Here is a 19,613-nt window from a genome sequence, read left to right on the forward strand (position 1 = left end):
CCAAAGCCCTCTTTCTGAAGGATTACAGCAGGCGATGGTAGGAGTAAGGTGCAAATCCAGAGCTTTTATCTCACTATATATGAGAGAAACATAATCACAAGCGAGCTACTTTGCACGTTGCTGCTGTTAGCGTGTCACTTCGGTACAAAAGGGCTTTGTGCTTCTGCACACGGAGCTGTGTTTGAGTAGCACTGTGGTTTGCGAAAGCCAAATATTCCCAAGACCGCTGCCTGTTTACTTGGTGGCAACTGTCTTTTGCAACAGTAAATAGCCTGAAAGAACGAAACGCATCTCTAGAGGCAACAGAAGATACACAGCCCCCCTCCCTTGGCCCCCTTCACTGGGATGCTCGTGTTGCTTCAGTCAGCCGAGAGCTGGTGTGCTGGTGGCAATCACAACCGAGAGAGAGAAAGAACGGGGGTGAGAAAGCGTGACTGAAACAATATTGAGTTTACAATTAATTTTCAGGCACTTGTTTATGAAAGAGAACGATAAAACAGAGAGCGGAGCAGGAGAAGAAGCCGTAATCAATGAGCCCGTGAAGTATTAACGCAAAGCAAAACAAAGCCAGTGACATGACATAGGCTGTCGAGAAACCACAATACTAATTATCACTGTAGTTAATTATTGTTTTCACGGCACTTTAAAAACGTAAAGCATTATGCATCTGCTAAACATGACCACAGGCTGGCTGTGGCTGTAGTCAGCGCCTCGGGGACTCGCGCCGCTCTGCCGTGCTATTCCTCTTTTGCAACAACCACTCTAAGTAGAGGCTTGTGCTGCAAGAAGCTCCCGATCTCAGGCCCAGCCGTAAGAGTCTCTCAAACGCTTCCAATTGCAATTGGAATAGCAAAACACAAAGTACGTAAGATGCTTTCTAATTTCTGGGCTCATGCACGCACAGAGCTGGTCAGGAACCTCAGCCTTCTCCACCTAGCAAGGAGGACATTCGAGCTTCTACAGCTCAGCAATACTTTTTTTAATTTTAATTTTATTTATTTCTACCCTTTCTGCTCTTATCCACGCTCTGTAAACCTCCTGTGAGCTTAAAGCAACAAGTCCCATGACAAATGCTTGCTTATAGTGACAGAGTCATTGGCCTGACACGGGTCAGGCACTTGTAGTCCTGCTCCAAGTCTGCAATCCAAACCCCAAAACGATCAGAACCCTTTTCTTCTGTAAATATCTTCATTTATTTTTAACGCTTTGTGTCACAAGCTCAGACCAAAATGAATGTCAAAAAGAAATACATTTAAAAATCAGCTCCATGCAAACAAATCGTCTATCCCCAAACTTTCGAGGTTTCCTTTACATAAATGAAAGGACTAAGAGAAAGAACTGCAGCAGTTTATAACATCTCCTGCCAAATCGAAACTATGCATTCAAGAAACTGATTTTGCAAAGGCTTATATCTGGCTGGAAATCTTTGCCTTTGGGCAAACTCTCATGTAAGTTACTGCTGTAACTGTCTCTTAAATGCTTTTTTAATCACCGAGTATTCATCTGTCACTCAGGCTTCAATGCAGTCATTCTTTCTTCCTTCTTTATGCTGCCTATGGTTATGTATATCAGAGCAGAAATAACTGAAGAATAGATATCTTATTCATTCTATTTTCAAATGCAGCAGGACTCTATTTTTACTAGAGGGAAATAGACTTTTTTCATCACATGTCGAACACACCAGTCCTAACAATTGCTATTAAACTTAATTGGGAAAGTTTGGCTTCGACAACAAGATAAGTGAAGAGAAAGAGGCTGCTGGAAGCGTTATCATTAGTTCTTTGTCTTTATTGCAACACGTAATGTGTCAAAGAATTTTCACTCTTAATTAAATTAATTTTGTTCACAAGGAGCAATTTCTACCCTGACTTTTTAAACTAAGAAATGAAGGAAAGCTTCTCTGCTGCTCATCTTTGCTAGCAGTAATTGCAAGGAAGTGTCTAATAAGAAGCTGTAAGTACAATTACAAGCGCTCAGGATATAAAATTAACGTGTTTCCTTCCTAACATTTCCTTGCAAAGCTCCTACACGGTTTACTCTGACCTTGAGGAGACTTTCATTGCCTTATGTCGCTGGAACATGAGTCCAGGTTTGTGTCTGCAGTTCAGTCTGCCCAACTCAATTCTATGATTGTTAAGGTTGAAAAGACATCTAAGCTTGTCCAATCCATCCATCAGCCCAATCCCACCGTGCCTGCTAAACCATGTCCTGAAGCGCCACATCTATACGTGTTTTGAACCTTTCCAGGAATGGGCACTCCACCACTGCCCTGGACAACTTCTGTCAGGGCTTCACCACTCATTTGGTAAAGAATTTTTTTTTCTCATATCCAATCTAAACCTCACCTGGCACAACTTGAGGCCGTTTCCTCTCATGCCATCACTTGTTACCTGGGAGAAGAGATCAGCACCCTCCTCACCAAAACTTCCTTTTAATGGAGTGACAGGAATTATGAAGGACAAAAATCACACCAGCCCAGAGAGGAGTGCACTGAAGAATGGTTTAGAAGGAGCAGAGTACTTCTTTCATGGCTCTGCCATCATTTGAGACCTTTAGGTTAGACAGGACAAAATCCTTGAAGGCACTCAGTGGCACAGCAGGCAACTGATTGCGTGTGACCTGATTCCACCTGGAACTTCCACAGGCAAAATTCTGATCCCCCTTGAACCATCAGAACTCCAGCTACCAGCAAGTGTTTGTGTCTTTGTGCAAAATCCTCCTGCTAGACCCTCCCGACAGCACATCCTCAGTGAATTCTTTTACTGACCTTTCTCTCTTTGCAGGTGGTTGGTGAGTGGAGGTTTAGTCGGATCCACTGTGATATCTTTGTAACCCTCGATGTTATGATGTGCACTGCCAGTATCCTCAACCTCTGTGCCATCAGCATTGACAGGTGAGGCTCCGTGGCAGCGAGTCACAGACATCTTTCTAAGGTCTAACTTTACCTGTGAGTCAGAAGGGAACACGGTGAGAACCACCCCTTGGTGTCTTCGGAAGAGCAATTTAGAGAACCCAAATGAGGTGAGAGCGGGGATCCTGTCAGGAGTAGACCCAGAAACACTGGTCTTGAAAATGTAAATGGGATTTGTTTGTATATGTCCACATTAATTCAGTCCTGTTTATATACTCAAACGGCAGAGCAGACACCAGTGTGGAGGCAGGAGCTCAGAGAGAGTGGTACAAAAACGCCATGCTAAGCTGACCACAGGCTCATGCCTTCCCAACCAGAACACGCAGGCACCTTGGAGACTCGTAAAATCTGATTTTCCTTATGTTCTCTTGCTGGACCAGGCTTTCAGACACAATAACCAGGTGTAATTTCCCGCAAGGTTCGTCAGCACTGGCAGAGTAACACCAGACTGGGTTTGTATCTTCCCACTGCAGGTACACAGCGGTAGCAATGCCAATGCTGTATAACACCCGCTACAGCTCCAAGCGCAGGGTCACCGTCATGATTGCTGTGGTCTGGGTGCTTTCATTTGCCATCTCCTGCCCACTCCTCTTTGGCCTCAACAACACAGGTGAGTGTTACGGCACCTGCAGCTGGTTACGGGCATCTTCCTGCCTTTAATGGGTCCCCAGTCTGCTGGTACAAGTCAGGAATAAACACTGAGGTTGGGTTTCAGGCTTATTAAGATGCACCCAACCCTATTCCGAGTGTCCTCTCCCAGTATCACCCCAGACTGTTTCTGTCAGCTGCCTCTGGACCCGTCTCATCTTCTACTGTTCCAGACCAGTGGTTTAGACACATCAGAACTGAGGTTACACGGGAGTTTACACGGCACTCATCAGCATTACAACAACATTTGTTCACTACAAAAATCAAATCCCTATTGTATTAAAACAAGTGAAAAGGAAAGTCAAGGAATAAATAGCTTCACTGAGACAGGAGAGAAAAGAACTGGCTGTTCAGCCATCAGCTTCATGGGAAGATTAGATTGTACACTGCGTGGGCTTCTAGGTGGTTTGTAGGTAATCCCTACTGCCCAAGGGGACTTTGCTATCCTGGTACCACTTCCAGCTGATCTGGAGAACCCCCTCAGAAGCCAAACCCTTCACTTGAGGTATCTCTATGCTTTCTGAAAGAGGAATAGAAGAGGGGGAAGCCGGTGCTGCCTCCTAGCAGCAGGGACGGTGAGCCGGAAACTTTGTGTCTTCCAGATGAGAATGAGTGCATCATCGCCAATCCTGCCTTTGTTGTGTACTCCTCTATCGTCTCCTTCTACGTTCCCTTCATCGTCACCCTGCTGGTGTACGTGCAGATCTACATAGTGCTGCGGAAGCGCAGGAAGCGCGTCAACACCAAGCGCAGCAGCCACGGGCTGGACTCGGACACGCATGCCCCGCTGAAGGTAACCAGACCTCTGCTTGCTCTCAGCACTCTCCATCCTTTCCCCTCCCTGCTCTCCTTCATTCCCCAAAGCACCTCCTGCTTTCCCTAAACGACACTGGCTGGATTAGATGAAATACTGGATCACAAAGGGGAATGCCGTGACCTGTGCTGTTTTGGCATCCCAGCTGCACGCTCTGGATCAGCAAGTCCCTGGCTGGTGTTTCACAAGCCTTCCTACATCTCAGGGGATGTTTCATCAGCAAATCTGCGTTAGGATCTGCTTCATCAACCAGACTGTATTGCCTTTGTCTGTGCTGGGTCGGGGGACCCAAGACTACAGGCTGTACCGATTTCTGAGTCAGTCCCGCTATTGTGACTATGAAGTTCTCAATGGAGATTGTTTACACGGCTGGGGTGCAAACCACATCACTAGTAACGATAGCCCCGCAGCAAAAACAGCCTCTCAAAGCATGAGATACAGCTACAAGCAGAGTCCAGCTGAGCGTGTTAAGTGCGAGACCACTTGTCAAAATACTATTTTCACAGCACATGCAAAACAAACAGTAGGAATTCAGGGTTCCAGAGGTGCTGCCTCCAAACTGCATCACCTCAGAGCTGGGTGTCAAGCAAAACAGGCAGCGACCAGGGACAGACTGAAACAGTGAGGTGGGCGTTAGGCCCTTCTCCCAAGTAACAAGAGATAGGATGAGAGCAAACAGCCTCAAGTTGTGCCAGGGGAGGAAATTAGATTGGGTATCAGGAAAATTTTCTTCACTGAAAGGGTTTTTGGGGACTGGCAGAGGCTGCGCAGGGAAGTGGTTGAGTCACCATCCCTGGAAGGGTGTAAAGGACGGGCAGATGAGGTGCTCAGGGATATGTTTTAGTAGTGGGTTGGTATGGCTGGCCTCACTCTCAAAGGTCTTTTCTAACCAACCAACCAATCCTATGATTCTCTAAGCAGATCTTTGTGGTTTCCTTCCTTTGGTGAAAAGCACAAGGGATACCTGCCTCCATCATTGCTTCTTCCAAGTAGTTTTCCACCATTCTTAGCATCTCAGTCACACTGATTAACTTCTGCTTCATGCCCTGTGTTTGTATTTCCACGCGCCTCCCTTGCCAGCTTCCTTTCCCAACCACTATGTGCTTGTGTAACCTCTGAGCTGGTGCTTGCCCCTTAGGACAAATGCACTCATCCAGAAGACGTCAAGCTCTGCACAGTTATTGTGAAGTCCAATGGGAGTTTCCAAGTTAATAAGCGCAAAGTGGTGAGTGTTAAAGAGAAGTGGTAGCTTTTCAAAGCTTTTAGCTTTCCTGTTTTCTCCTCTCAGGACTCAAAATGAATTTCTGTAGGGTGGGAGAAAAATAAACTAAGAACAAAGGTTACCATTCAATCTCAAAATTTAAATATTCTTCCCATTCCTCAGAGTGAAGCAGGGGGTTTAAGATCATCGAGCTCAAAAAGCCAGACTAAGCTCACCTAAAGATCAGCTATAAAAGCCATGACATTTTAACATTGTGGGTCTTTGATTTTCTTCACCTCTCTATTATTTATTTTAAGTCTTGGCTTAGTTGCATTTTGCTTGCCGAGTTTAACTCTGTAAGTAATGTTCATTGCTCCTCTCTGCATACTTATTTGTCCTTGCGTTGTGGACATTTGATTCTTGTCCAGGAGGCAGAAAGTCACATAGAAGAGATGGAAATGGAGATGGTGTCCAGTACCAGCCCCCTTGAGAAAACCACCATCAAACCAGCAGCACCGCGTAACCATCAATTGGTTGTGCCAGTTGCTTCTACTCGGGGCAGCAACTCATCCCTGCAGGCACCCTTGGACAGCCCAGGGAAAGTAGAGAAGAATGGACATGCCAAAGAATCACCGCACACAGCCAAGGTCTTTGAGATCCAGTCTATGCCCAACGGCAAGACAAGGACGTCTCTCAAGACTGTGAGCAGGAGGAAACTGTCACAACAGAAGGAAAAGAAAGCCACTCAGATGCTGGCCATCGTACTGGGTGAGAGCGTGCTTTGGTTTCCTCTGAACACGTTGCCCAGAGGAGTCATGGATGCCCCATCCCTGGAGGTGTTCAAGCCCAGGTTGGACTGGGCTTTGAGCAACCTCATCCAATGGGAGGTGGATGATCTTTAAGGTCCCTTCTAACCCAAACCACTCTGTGATTCTATGATTAGGGTCACCAATCTGAATATCCAACGTAGGCTATTTTCCCACGCCTCCCACAGAAATAATTTCACTTGATACTTTAGAGGATATGTAGGCAAGAGGTTGCCAACAGGAAAGCTACCTCTGTCCAAGCTGAGGGCAGTTTGCAGTGCTGTACAGAAGGCTCAGAAAGCCGCCCACTGGTGTGGGGTTCAGACTGTCAAAAGACAGCTGGGTGCAGGGGCAAGGGCGCTTAGGGGCTTTCCAGAACACAAAAACCAGCATAGTTGAGCAAGAGACTGGCACTCCTGAAGGACAGATTTTTTAATCTAACTGGTCTGATCACATCAGCAAAGAAGTTTTTACTACCTGGATACTCAGAATGCAGACTATGAGACAAACAGAAGGCTTATTCCTCAGGGAAATGATTTCTCTTATATCCAAAAGAATCTTACAGTTCCTATAGACTCAAAATTTATCCAGCTTTCAGCAATCAAAATCTGTCTCTTTCCTTTCCCCCCAGGTGTTTTCATCATCTGCTGGCTCCCGTTCTTCATCACTCACATCCTGAACATGCACTGCGATTGCAATATTCCCCCAGCGATGTACAGCGCCTTTACGTGGCTTGGCTATGTCAACAGCGCTGTCAACCCAATTATTTACACCACCTTCAACATTGAATTTCGCAAGGCTTTCATGAAGATCCTCCACTGCTAAAAGGAAAAAAAGCAGCCGCAATTTTTAAGAATGAGAAAAAAGAAGCCAATGCCATTCACGCACACAAATGGGCAGCCATGGAGAGGTCTCGAGCTCTAGTATTGGGCGTGAGGTCTACAGTGTTACGACAGTGCCGTGCCCACGCACCTCTTGGTGGAGTTGCAACGAAGACCTTCATGTGGGAGGTTCTCTCATCCCTCGAGGTGACCTTTGGACTCTGGGACACCAATCCCAAGGGCACTTTTCAGAGCTACCCTCACACTGTGCTCAAAGTGAAAGCAAAAATCAAGACACACACACTTGATTCTTGCCTGTGGCCATCTAACCTTGAGTGCATTAAACACAGACAGTTGCAGAGCCATGTCAAGGTGGTGACAGGTCACTGCCGCTATCGGCTTATGTGTTACGTCACTGATACAATTCTCACCAAAGACAAGACCACCCTTTTCCGCTTTGCAATAGGAGCCAGACAGAGCTTGCAGAAACTCCATGCAATAGCTTTGCCTTCGCCTCCAGCTGACTTACCCAGTATTAAACTGCTGAAGCCTTGAGAAAACACTTTAAGAGGTCCCCAAGTGGGCTAAGAAGGTTCTACCACCTACAGAACCAATCCCTACGACAGGGTGGGCCTAGAAGCAACGAGGAGAAGGAAGGAAGAGAGCATAAATCTCATATGGGACCACTGCATCAGAGTAAATGTGGATAAATAGGATGAACTGAACAGAACCCCAAGCCAAAAAAATAGGTGGAAGGAAACAAAAGAAGGGTTGTTTTGTATTGCATGGTATAGGTTCAGATCAAATAGGACACTAATTGTCATCTATCATCAGCCAGTCCAACCACAACTGCCCACCAGCATTTCATCTCCAGTCTCTTACAAGAAGTTACGAACTAGGTGAGGAACGTTAGCATGGTGAATGTAGAAACATGAAGACGGTGTGCCAGGGGAGGCAGCAGCAGCCACGTCCATCTCAGGCGTGAACTTGAACAAGTCAGCTAAGTTAGGTCCAGTTCTTCTCACCTAGCTCCAGGGTGCCATGGAGCCAAGGACCACATCAGACAGGATTTGCGTATGTATCTCAATAGCGAGAGTGCAGATTAACATCGTGCCTAATTTACATTAACAGTAAATGAGATAAAACTGTGTGTTTTGGCAAAAGCCAGGACAAAAGCCCAAGAAAGTCCCTATCTGGACCCGCTCATATGTCCAACTTGAATTCTGGAAAGGTCTAGATGTTTCCAGCATCCCTTACCCTCTGATATCTAACTTTTATGGATTAGAACAATTGAAAATCCATTACAGCATAATTTCACCACGCTGATTCTGACATTGCCAAACCCACGCAGTACTTACTAATTGTACTCAGTTCATAATATATTTTGTAATATCTCTGTAAATAAAATATAGTGAGATGAATAAAATGACATGGAAATTAGTCTGTCTAGAAATTAATGTAGTATCTGGAGTGATTACAAGAGCCACACGCAGAGGCTGCTTCCCAAGTTCTAGTTCCCTGCTCTTTTCTAAAGATGTGAGAACATGATCCAGACAGCAATACAACCCCTTTTCTCTCTATGCAGTTAGTGGCATATTCACATAGGTTTTGCTTCAGAACAGACAAAGGCTGCTGCCAAGAGAGGTTTTCTTTTATTCTCTGGTTGTCTGGTATTGCTAAGAAAGCATTTTTCTGCAGGGTGAACTGTGACTGTAGAGTGTGTTCCAGCCCTATATCAAGAACAGCTTGTGTCCAACAGCTGTGACATATGCTCTCAGCTGTTTTCTGAATTAAAACAGGAGTCCCAACTTGATCCAAAGGTTTCCTTTCTTAACCTCGTAGTCCTGGAACAGGCTGATAACCAGCATTTAGCTTATGGATTTGGATAACATTTGAACATGGCTCTTCAGGAGATGTTCACAGCTATAAATTTAAACGAAGAGCCATTCCACAGATCCCTAAATGCGTCCCAGCTTAGTGAAGGATTCTAGCATAGATTTTCAGCAGAAGAAGGTCCTACATGGGAACTGAACAGGAGAGGACACGCTTCTCAGAGCAACATTCTGCTGACATAGATGAACCAGATGCTACGCGATGTTATCAGGACAAAATGTTGTGAGCAGGGTGCCAGTCACTCTTCTGTCTCAGCCTTGTAACGCACTGCTAGGGAACCTTTGTACGTTAATAGAACTATAGACAGCGGAAAAAAAACACTTCTTACAGAAGCACAGGCAGCTTTCCAACCCTTTTTAATCAGAAAATTGGAAACACTAACTCGAGAGATCTCGTGTACGTGTTATGCATCCTTTGTTTTCCCAATTTTAACCAAGCAAGTCCACTTGGAAATCAATGCAGACTGGCATTACTTAAAACAGTCAAATAATAATGTAGTCAGTAGGTTTCTTGTGGAAAAACAGTAAAAAGCTACTGCTCAATTTTCTAACAGATCCACAATCACAAAGCGGAAAGGTGCCATCTGACTTCACGAATTATCAGGTGGGGAGAAGAATCAGAAAATAATATAGATAAAAAAAGCTTTAAAACATTTGGAAGTTGTCATAGGTGATACTCGCCCTGCGCTAAAACCCCATGTGAGCTCTAAAAGCAAGGGGAATGTGAATAATGTCTTAACTTTGTGCCATCATTTTATTTTGTGTTCCGTGTTAACCCAGGACAAAGCCATCATATTATACCCTGCACCTTGTTCAAAACTGTTCGTTCCAAATCCAGATGCAAGACCTTAAAGCTCAGCCCACCTGAGCTGCTAGATGAAAAACCGTCCCAAAACCTCATGGAGGAAAAGAGCTGCTGAAAAAAGGCTGATGTCCTTCAGACATTTGCTAACTTGGACCAAAAAAAAACCCCCAAGTGTCACTTCATAAAGATTAAGTATCTGTTGGGAGAAACTACCTGCACTGATCCTTCAGCCCAATGATGTTACATCACCTGTTCCACTCCAGACTCAAAGGTATCTCATGGGGTGTTTGCATCCCTTGGGAAGGTGGCAATGCCATATCTGTTCCTCTCCTCTGCAGCAGGTTTCCTTTCCCATTAAACATCTACACTCAAAGACAACAAACTAAAGTGCTTCCCACCCATGAACAAAGCCTTCGTAACTCTTTTCTAGTTGGGACCAAAACATATCATCACCTCCGGCTTCACAAAGAATCAACTAATGCCAAGAGCAACGACAGCCTTTGCAACCCATTTGTACAGCACCCGGCACAGCGACAACCCGCTGGCAGTTGGGATGCAAAGCGTTTGGAGAAACTCCTGGAATCAGGAGAAGGCAGCTGCGTCGTGCAGGACTCCGAGGCCTCTTGCCCACAGATCTCAGCCTGGCAAACACAGTCCTCACCGTTACTTCCACTCTGGAAAAAGTACTGCTTTCATTCCCCACAGCAGGTGGGGATACGCTGCTGCTGATAAGGGTACTGATATGTGTTTTAAAACACATAATTGAGAAGATTTCGTTTCTTCATTCCTGAAGAAGAACTTAACGACCCTTGCTGTGGTCCCTATTTTGTGAATCACTATTTGCAACTGAAGCTTTGCTTCTGCTTATTGAGTCTTCCTGCTCCTGCTTCCCTTCCCTGGGATTCACAGCTCGCTGAAGCCCGTCTGGCTCTCTGCACCCCTCGAACAGGTTTTAATTAAGCAGCTCGTGAATCCTGCCTGCACCGTATCTGGCGCTTGCCTGCTTGCACCCACTACAGTCGTGATACTCTTTATAGTTTACTCTTCAATCAGGAAGACTAAACTAATTACAGGAGGTCTAATTAGCTTATTAAACCCTGCTGAAATAAAAAGGAAAAGAGATAAAAAAATAAAAGGCACTACCTCTGTGGTGAAAATCTCCCGCGAAAACATGACTCCCCGAAGAGTCAGGAATGTAGAATACCCATCACAAGTATGTGTGAGACCAAGAAATGTCTTCATGCAGCACTGTAATTAAACAGAGACTTGCACAAGCTACCCTGATGTTATATGCTTATTTCCTTCTTTTTCCCGGGAGCAGCAACGAGGGGGTTGAGCTGCACCGGGTCAGGCTCTGGGGACCTCTCGGCATGCTACACCTTGTACTGACATGTAACAGGAAAAGGTGTCCTGCAGATGAGGTCTTATATATTTTCTGACTTGCTTTTCAGATTTGTTGCATTTTTTTCTTGCCCCCCCCCCCCCGCCCTTTATTCCAATCCATCCATAAGAACTCCAGCTTCGGTCTAGGCTGAAGCAAGGAGAATCAGACAAGGGAAAGAAAGGGTGCAGAAAGACACAGGTGAAGAAAATGTCCTTAAATTTCTCTCTTCTAGATAAATGCAGACTGGGGAGGATTTGGAAGAAGGGTATGAAAAAGAGAGAAGTGCCCAGCCAAGAGCAGTCACGCTGCTACTTCTGACATCACAACAGCTGCCTGCATTTATTTTTGGCACCACTCATTCACATCTGGTCCATAGCAGTACAGGTTTGAGATGGGGACTGAAAGCCACTGCTTTCATTGGGACACTGTTTGTCTACCTAAGCTGTAGAAGTTGAGGGAAATAAATATATATGAGTGGAACACAAGCACCAACCTGTATGAGTTCAGCTGGTGGCAGTGAACAGTTAAGTGGAACCTACAAACTCGCAGTCTCTCTGCATGGAGAAAATAGAATGATAGAATAGTTTGGGTTGGAAGAAACCTTAAAGATCATCCAGTTCCCACCCCCTGCCGTGGGCAGGGACACCTCCCACTGGCTCAGGCTGCCCATCCCCATCCAACCTGGCCTGGAACACCTCCAGGGATGGGGCAGCCACAGCTTCCCTGGGCAACCTGGGCCAGTGTCTCACCACTCTCATGGTGAAGAAATTCTTCCTTACGTCCAGTCTAAAACTTTGTTATTTCATTTAGGAATATTTACATTTATGTTACACTTACTCTTGCACCGTTTCCTCGAGCTGCCCGCTGAGGGGTTTGCTGTTGATGCAAGAACTCATCCAAGAGATGCCTGGGAACCTCAGCCAGGCTTCGTCAGCAGTAAAACCCCAGCTTAGGCTGCCACACAACTGGTATTTGTGGAAAGTTCTGTCCAAGAGTATTTTCTTCCTACAACATTCAAACAACCCCCTTTCCCCTGACACAACAGAAGAAATTCCAAGATGAAACAACAGGACACACATCAGCTTCTTTCGAGCGTGTCCAGACCCCAGCCTGTCAGAGTAGAGTGGAAGCTCCCAGGAGGTTCTCCTTCACAACAAAACGTTCTTTCTGAGCCTATGGGGCACAAACCAAGCCCAGTCAGCACTGCTCACACTGTTTGAGAGAGAAATCAGGACTGATCTGTTCATCTCCTGGGGCACCAGAGAGAGTCTGGTTTCAGGTCAGACCTGAGCGATGAATGGAGGTGCTTTCTTCCACACATCTAGCAAAAAGAGGAGAAAACCAGTTGCACTTGCTAAATTAACTCACTCTTTAATCAAAGCTCCTTTTAATTAAAATCACTCCCCCATTTTCCATCTTTCTGATGATACCAGACTGTCTGCTCCATAAATAGCTTTTGACTCATAAATAACAACTTTGTTCACCAAAGAAAGAGGGATGCTGGTGGACTAAATATAATTAAGGTATAATGAATAATTAACAGACCTAGAAACGCATTTAAAGAGACTTAAAAAGCAAAGCAAAACCCAGGCCCCTTAAATGAGGGAAAACATTCCACATTCCCAGGCTGCCATGCTGGGTCCATGAAAGTGGGATAATGAAAACAAGCGAGCACATTTAACCCAGCTTAGCATCGCTTCCCTGCTGCATGCAATCAACCGTATCCATAGCTTTGATGAGACTGTAAAGATTACATCACTCCAATCTCAGCTGCGGGATTTGATGCCAGACGTACCGAGGGGAAGCAAGCAAAGAGCACAGGGGTTTTGTGCTCGCTCTGCATTAGAAGTCATCACTCCTGGTTTTAAACAAGCCACTACAGAGATGATAAGACACTATGAGGGGAGTTTGTAGCACGTCACTAGAATAGAACGTGTACGTTAGCAGTAAGTTTTGTAAAAGTAAAGCGAATCAGAAGCCACAGACGCACTGAAAGCTGATTAAAATGGGCTCTGCAGAGTGATTGTGCAGTTCAGCTGCTCTCACTTCACTGGAGAGAGTCCTCAGCGCAGAGCAGACGAGGTCAATCAGCCTCTCAGGCCCACCGCCCTGTCTCAGACGCAAGAGATTCATCAGCTCGGACTGCGAGAAGCCCAGGGGTCTTCCATCTGCTAACCCAGAAGCCTGTGGCAAGACGTGGCTATGACACCGTGGCTCTTCAGCAAGGTGGTGGCTACCTGTTCCGGGAAGCCCTGTGCCCTCTCCACAAGCTGCCAGCCCCCTCCCCTCCATCACTCCGCAAAGAAGCATCTTCCTTGCTTTAGCTTCTCGCCAGCAGCACTGCACTGCTCAGCCCCTTTTGGGGGTTCTCATCCCAACTTACCCTCGGCCAGATGCTGCATCACCTTTTCACCTGGAGCCCATCCCACAGAGAGAAATGGGACAGGGAATAACTTAAGGTACAACAGATTCCTGACCACAACGGACTTTAGCATCACTGCAACAAGATCACAGGCTGATATGTGGGCTTTTAATAGTGACTACGCATGGGGAAGGGGGAAGAGAAGAACAAGTGTCCTCATCGAGATCTCTGCTTCCTATCTATATTCATTCGTGTTTAACTGCTACATAAACCCCTTTCGGTCGCATGCAGACCAGATGTAAAGGACTACAAACTTCACCTTGGAGAGAATCAGGTTGCAACTTGAGGCTTCGTAACCGCATCAAGCATTTAATAATAATCATTGTTAATATTTAATAATGCATCCATGAAGCTGTTTGTCTTTTCAGACCATGAGAAAAAAAGGCAAGAAGCTCCAAAAGGAACTTTAGCAAGAAATCTAAGTTTTTCTCCGAGTGAGGAGAGCAACACAGGAGCAAAGAGCAACAGCAAAAAAAATCTCTGTAGATCTTGTGAGCTCTGAGACATCTGTGGAACCACAAGCTGGAAAATGCACAAAGCCACAGAAGAGAGGAAAACATGATGGAAGGAGACAGGTTACAAGTAGTCCAAAATCAAAGTCGCGCTCTGGGTAGTAGGTTAAAACCACACTGATGTTCCCGTGTCTGGTCAGGATTAGATTCACTGCATGGGATGAGTCAGTGACACATCGAGTTGATATTAAAGAGCTGAACTACCACTTCTACCTCCCTCTGAGCCGTGGGCTGAGTTCACCAGCAGGGAGTAGTACAGATAATGATACAGAACGAAAGGGTTTGACCCAAAACAGAGCTGATGAGTTTGGAAATCTGCTGCAGAATCTAAACCTAATGAGTAGGTTGGCTAAAAGCAGAGACACCAGGAAAAATGTTTATGCCTTTGTGGCACTGAACACCCACTTTGCACTCTGTTTTACTATAAATGACAGTACAAGTGCAGAACAACAGGGAATCAGCTTCTGCAGTGTGTGAAGGCTGGAGTCTAGATGCGAAAGTCACACCAAATTAACCTAGGGACGTAGATTTACGACTGAATTATTGTGGCTCGGCAATTCACTGTGCTGTGGTAATTGAGTTTGTGCGTGTTCTCAGCTGGTGGCGGATGCAGAGCAAAATGCTCCAGGTTACATTCCTTCATTATGTTTACACTCACATGCCCACCTTGCGCTTGCTAGGAGTTAAGGCTATGCAAAGAGTGATTTACTGTGGCTCGATTAACGCACGGCAACCGGTTTAGCCATGGAGATGCTCCTGCGTGTCTGAGCCCACCTATCAAAGGAATATTTGGTCTACACAGCATTTCTCAAGGAATCTTGTACAAAACACGTCTGATTGCCTTCTGATAAACCAGCTCAGTAGATTACTTCAAAGATGAAACCAGAATCACTCAAGAAGATTACAGAGAGTGAAATACCAGGAACTGGAATGTGATTCAGAGTTACCAGTGAAAGGGAAAATGCTAGTAAATTCTACCTTCTTAATTAAAAAGGCAAACGATGCTGTTTTAAACCTTTTAATCTCTGCTGAAACCCAGCGATGTGGATCTTTCAGCACGGAGAGTGTGGAAGAGGAGATCAGCTGAGTGTCATAACCACACTCTTGAAGAATAGTTTCCCTTCTCAAGTCCTTCTTGGTCAGATTTAGGACCATAAAAATCCCCAGTCCTTGAGAGCCCTTCTTTTTTAGGAGCCTCAGCAGATTTTGGACGACTCCACCTTTTCTCCGTTTTCATCTATTTATTTGATGTTGCTGTTTCTCCTTGTTATGCATTAAAAAAAACCCCATCCCGTTGGATTCCTGTCCTGTGACACTTCCTTGCAGTCCCTAGGGATGAGCCATAAACAGAACAACTGTGTTCCGTCAAAAGGAGCAACACGTTCGCCAGCAAACAGATCTCAGCTCTCCTGGGAGAAGCCACGCTGGGCATTAGGTAACAAATGCTTCTTCCAAATAAAGGCAGGTCACTGCCAAAACCTTTTGGCAGAAAAGGCACATCGATTTCCTTAATTCCTCATAAGAATTTTCTTTCCTGCTTGGAGCAGACAGAAAACTTTGTTGAAAGAGCGGCAATAAAATCTTGATGGCACTAAGAACAACACTTCTCTGCCTTACAGAGAAATCAGCTTGTGCTGAAGGGCAGTAAAAGCTCCGTGGAATGAGTTCAGATATGCCCCAAACTGAAAATGCGTCAAAGCTGAATTCTCTTAATACCATAATGTTCCTCTTTTTCTGAGCTAATGGCACTGTACCACGGGATGAGCAGCAAAGAAAGGCTCATTTTGTCCTTTACTGCAGCTAATTACTGTGCCTCATTATTGTTGACCCTTTCCCAATCTTCCTCTCTATAATTGCTCCAGGTGGAGATGGAATCTTTAATAGGATATTTTCTAATAAGGTTGAGGTTTTGTTGGTTGTGGTTTATTTGGGTTTTTTTTTTGTTTTGTTTTTATCTTCTTCAATTCAGATGCGCAGTTACTGCTTGTCTCTAGGACGGGGAGTTAAGTCAAGTTCAGGGGGTTGGCTGAGCTTTCTGGCTGTTGGATAATTCTGATCTTTTATCTTCTTGATTTTTCATTTTTCAAACAGAACTGAAGGACTTACTCATTAACTAAATGGTAGTTCATTATAGCAGCATGTTACTTATGTGATTCACAAATTGCCTCTGCTAACTGAATTATACTCATGCAACTCAATAGATCATAAAGGGGTATTTGTATTTGAGAGAGCAAAAAAAGCTCAATGATGTTTACTCCGGGAGTTCACTCCGATCCCCCTTTGTAAGTGGTATTAGGCACAAGGGAGTTGCAATAAAATCAGAGTTAATCTCTTCACACACTTGTGGAAACTGGTTAAGCATAAATACGGGTTATTAAATGGTTGCACATTTGCAGGTTTGGGATCCAAACCCCCAGTCTGGTAACCCATATCCATAAATTCCAACTCCATTAAGTCAGTCTGAGACTGACTTAAAAAAAAACAAACCCTACTTCATCATGTCGTCGGAAAAGCAGAGCAATTTGTTAGACCAGCAGCTCTTTGCGACTCAAAGCAACAGCATCCTTCCTGCTAGCGAAAGAGGATGCGGTTCTTCAACACAAAGAGCATCTGCTCTCTACATCATTACAGGATTAATTCTGCTCTTGTAGGGTTTTATTCTATTTGTAAATCACCTATGCAAGAGATTTGGCCCATGATCCAGGTGTCAGTAACATAAAAATGATCATGTATTGTGTGTCTTCTTGGGACTGTAGACCCCTTTCAGTACTGGAGTTGCCAGAGGAGGGGTCTGAACCGCGATACCTCCTCCTCGGCTGCCTCCGTGCTGTTGAGCCTCCGGGGCTATAACAACGCAAAGTATTGTCAAGCTTTAGAAACAATCGTTGTCATGTTGGGGCTTGGAGTTCTTTTCCAAAATAACAGAAAGAAGGGTTGTAACCAGGCAGTAGCAAAGTGGAAAAGAGAAGGATTGCTCGCTGTGCTCTAAGCCAGAGCAAAGGAAAGCAGCAGGGGATGAAAGGATTAAAAGACGTTAAACTTGCTTGGGGATGACATTCCTAGTAGGAGAAAACAGCGAGCGCTCCGTGATAGCCAGCCAGGCCCTCGTTCCCATCACCGTGATGGAAGGTGGCTCACACCTACGTGCAATCCTCAAACTGGGTGGAGAGAGGCTTTTATGTGGCTTTATTTCAAAGGAAGAGGGTGAAAATACTCCCTACAACTGGAGAGTAGCACAGGTAAGGGCTGAAGTGTCTGGAAAGAGACTGGATTAATTAATGTCAAGCCATGGAAAGCCTGTGAAGGGAGCGAGGCACGTCTTACACTGACACCTGATCCAGTACAGATCCTAAAACCACGTCCTTGTAATAAAAAGAAACACACAGAATTCCTATTTCTTCTTACATTAAAATCCCCCCCTCCTACATTGACATCGTGGCTGTCAGAAACAACTTGATTCTCCACACCTAAGAGGCCAGGGAAAGAAAGCAAGCATTTCTGCAAATAACAGACTATTTTCCAAGCTCTATTTATTCAGATTTATTTTCCTCCTGACTGTAGGATTCTTTTAATTGCAATTTCAGTTTAATCGTATATCTACCCAATTCCAGCACTGCCAAACAATTTCCAGTCACTGGGAAGCAGCAGCTTTCCCTGTTTCAGAGCTCTCGGTGCTGTGGGAAGCACACTCGGAGAAACAAACACTGGGAACACACCCAGGAGAAAGCAGTGACTTCAAAATGCTTCTGTTCTGAAAACCCACTGCTTTAGACAACTTTAAGCAAAACAATGGAACCGTCCATAGAGTTGAATGCTGTTTTATCCGAAGGTGTCTGGGTAGAAGCACAGGACAGCATCACACACAACATCTTTGAAGCTCCTTTTATGTGATAAAGTACGTCAAGGGATTAGGGGACAGCAGAGAATGGAAAGGTCAAGGTTTAGAGAAATTTGGATCAGCTGAAAGATCTGAGGTCTTACATCAGGGTGGAAATAGGACAAAAATTAACAAGTCTGAGTTTTAATGCAGGAGACAGCAACAGACCCAATAGAGAAGAAAAGCAGTGAGCATTTACCAGCAGAGATGTGGGACCCCAAGCAGGAGGCACAATCTGAATGACTCTGTGCTATGACCAAATGATTTCATGACAGGATTCATACCCATAGAAGAGATCATTCTGCAAGTGAGACGTGACTGGGCAGGCAGTCAATGCCAGGGATGGATTCATGCTGAGAAAGGACTAGAACTCTGAATACTTCCCACAGCATGGCATCCACCTTCATACACCGAATTAACGCAGCTGTTAATAGGGGAATTACTTTTCTTTCCCTCTCCCACTCCAGACCATCCTCCTACCAGGCAATGCAGTCAAACTGAACAGTCTGAAGGGAAGAGACACTGAAATCATTCATTCTTCTGTCTTTTGTATGAATGACTTCACAAATGAAACACAAAGTGATGATGACAACGTTGGGAAGAGTTTCCTAGGGCTGGACCCGGATTGAAATGTCGAGAAACCGTGCAATCCTAGAGATTTCATTCTAGCTGTTGTGAGGTGCCAACAGTGATTGTGGCTCTTGACCAACTGACTGATACAGCTGTATCAGTAAAAAAGGCAGCCAAAGATAAACACTTTTGTCATAAGAGCAGTTTCTTTTCCTAGCAGGAACAACTGATCTTCCCTTCTCCCCTACTGTTACTGTGCTGTCTGGTAGACCACAGTTGCCTGAGGGCAAGAGGCACAACAGGACTTATCTGCCCTCCACCTCAGAGGCTAATCGCTCACAAGCATCAATAAGAAAGACAGTAAGAGACTTTCCAAGGGCCATGAGAAGATGAGCAGATGTCTGCTGCAATGAGATCTGTTGGGACACCTTTTCGCCCAACACTCCTGTGCTTCTGTGTTCAGGACTATCTTTTTCTTTTAAAGCTATTTCCCGAAGAGCCACTTTGATCAGTGAATTGGGAGGGCTAAATTGCAGAACTGCTGGAGAACCATTAATCATGTACTTGTGAGCGATAGTAGTCCTTAGTCTGGAGAAAAATCTCTTAGGCAAATTTTTTTTTTCATAGAATCATAGAGCGCTTTGGGTTGGAAGGGACCTTCAAGGCCACACAGTCCAACCCCCTGCAGGAGCAGGGACAGCTTTGCCTCCATCAGGCTGCTCAGAGCCTCATCCAACCTGATCTTAAGCGTTTCCATGGATGGGGCCTCCACTATTTCCCTGGGCAACCTGTGCCAGGGCCTCACCACCCTCAGTGCAAACAATTTCTTCCCTATATCCAGTCTAAATCTCCCCTCCCACAGTTGAAAAGCATCACTCCTTGTCCTGTCACAACAGACCTTGTCAAAAAGTCTGTCCCAGCTTTCCTTGCAGCCCCTTTCGAGTACTGGA

General features: G+C 45.1%; 1 protein-coding gene across 3 annotated transcripts in view; it reads left to right on the plus strand.

Moving 5' to 3' along the window:
- The window catches only part of DRD2 (dopamine receptor D2), a 32,184-nt gene extending 21,088 nt beyond the window's left edge, over positions 1-11,096 (plus strand). For 2 of the 3 annotated variants that reach the window (XM_009571804.2, XM_054086921.1), the window contains exons 3-8: positions 2,784-2,893; positions 3,385-3,521; positions 4,162-4,352; positions 5,512-5,598; positions 6,003-6,342; positions 7,012-11,096. In XM_009571804.2, the coding sequence (XP_009570099.1) occupies positions 2,784-2,893; positions 3,385-3,521; positions 4,162-4,352; positions 5,512-5,598; positions 6,003-6,342; positions 7,012-7,205 (1,059 nt within the window). In that variant the 3' untranslated portion in view covers positions 7,206-11,096. The remainder of the gene's footprint in view (positions 1-2,783; positions 2,894-3,384; positions 3,522-4,161; positions 4,353-5,511; positions 5,599-6,002; positions 6,343-7,011) is intronic. The other variant, XM_009571813.2, reaches the window with a different exon arrangement.
- The last annotated feature ends 8,517 nt before the right edge of the window (positions 11,097-19,613 follow it).

Source organism: Cuculus canorus, chromosome 23, assembly GCF_017976375.1.
Source record: "Cuculus canorus isolate bCucCan1 chromosome 23, bCucCan1.pri, whole genome shotgun sequence".
In the NCBI taxonomy this organism is placed as follows: Eukaryota; Metazoa; Chordata; class Aves; order Cuculiformes; family Cuculidae; genus Cuculus; species Cuculus canorus.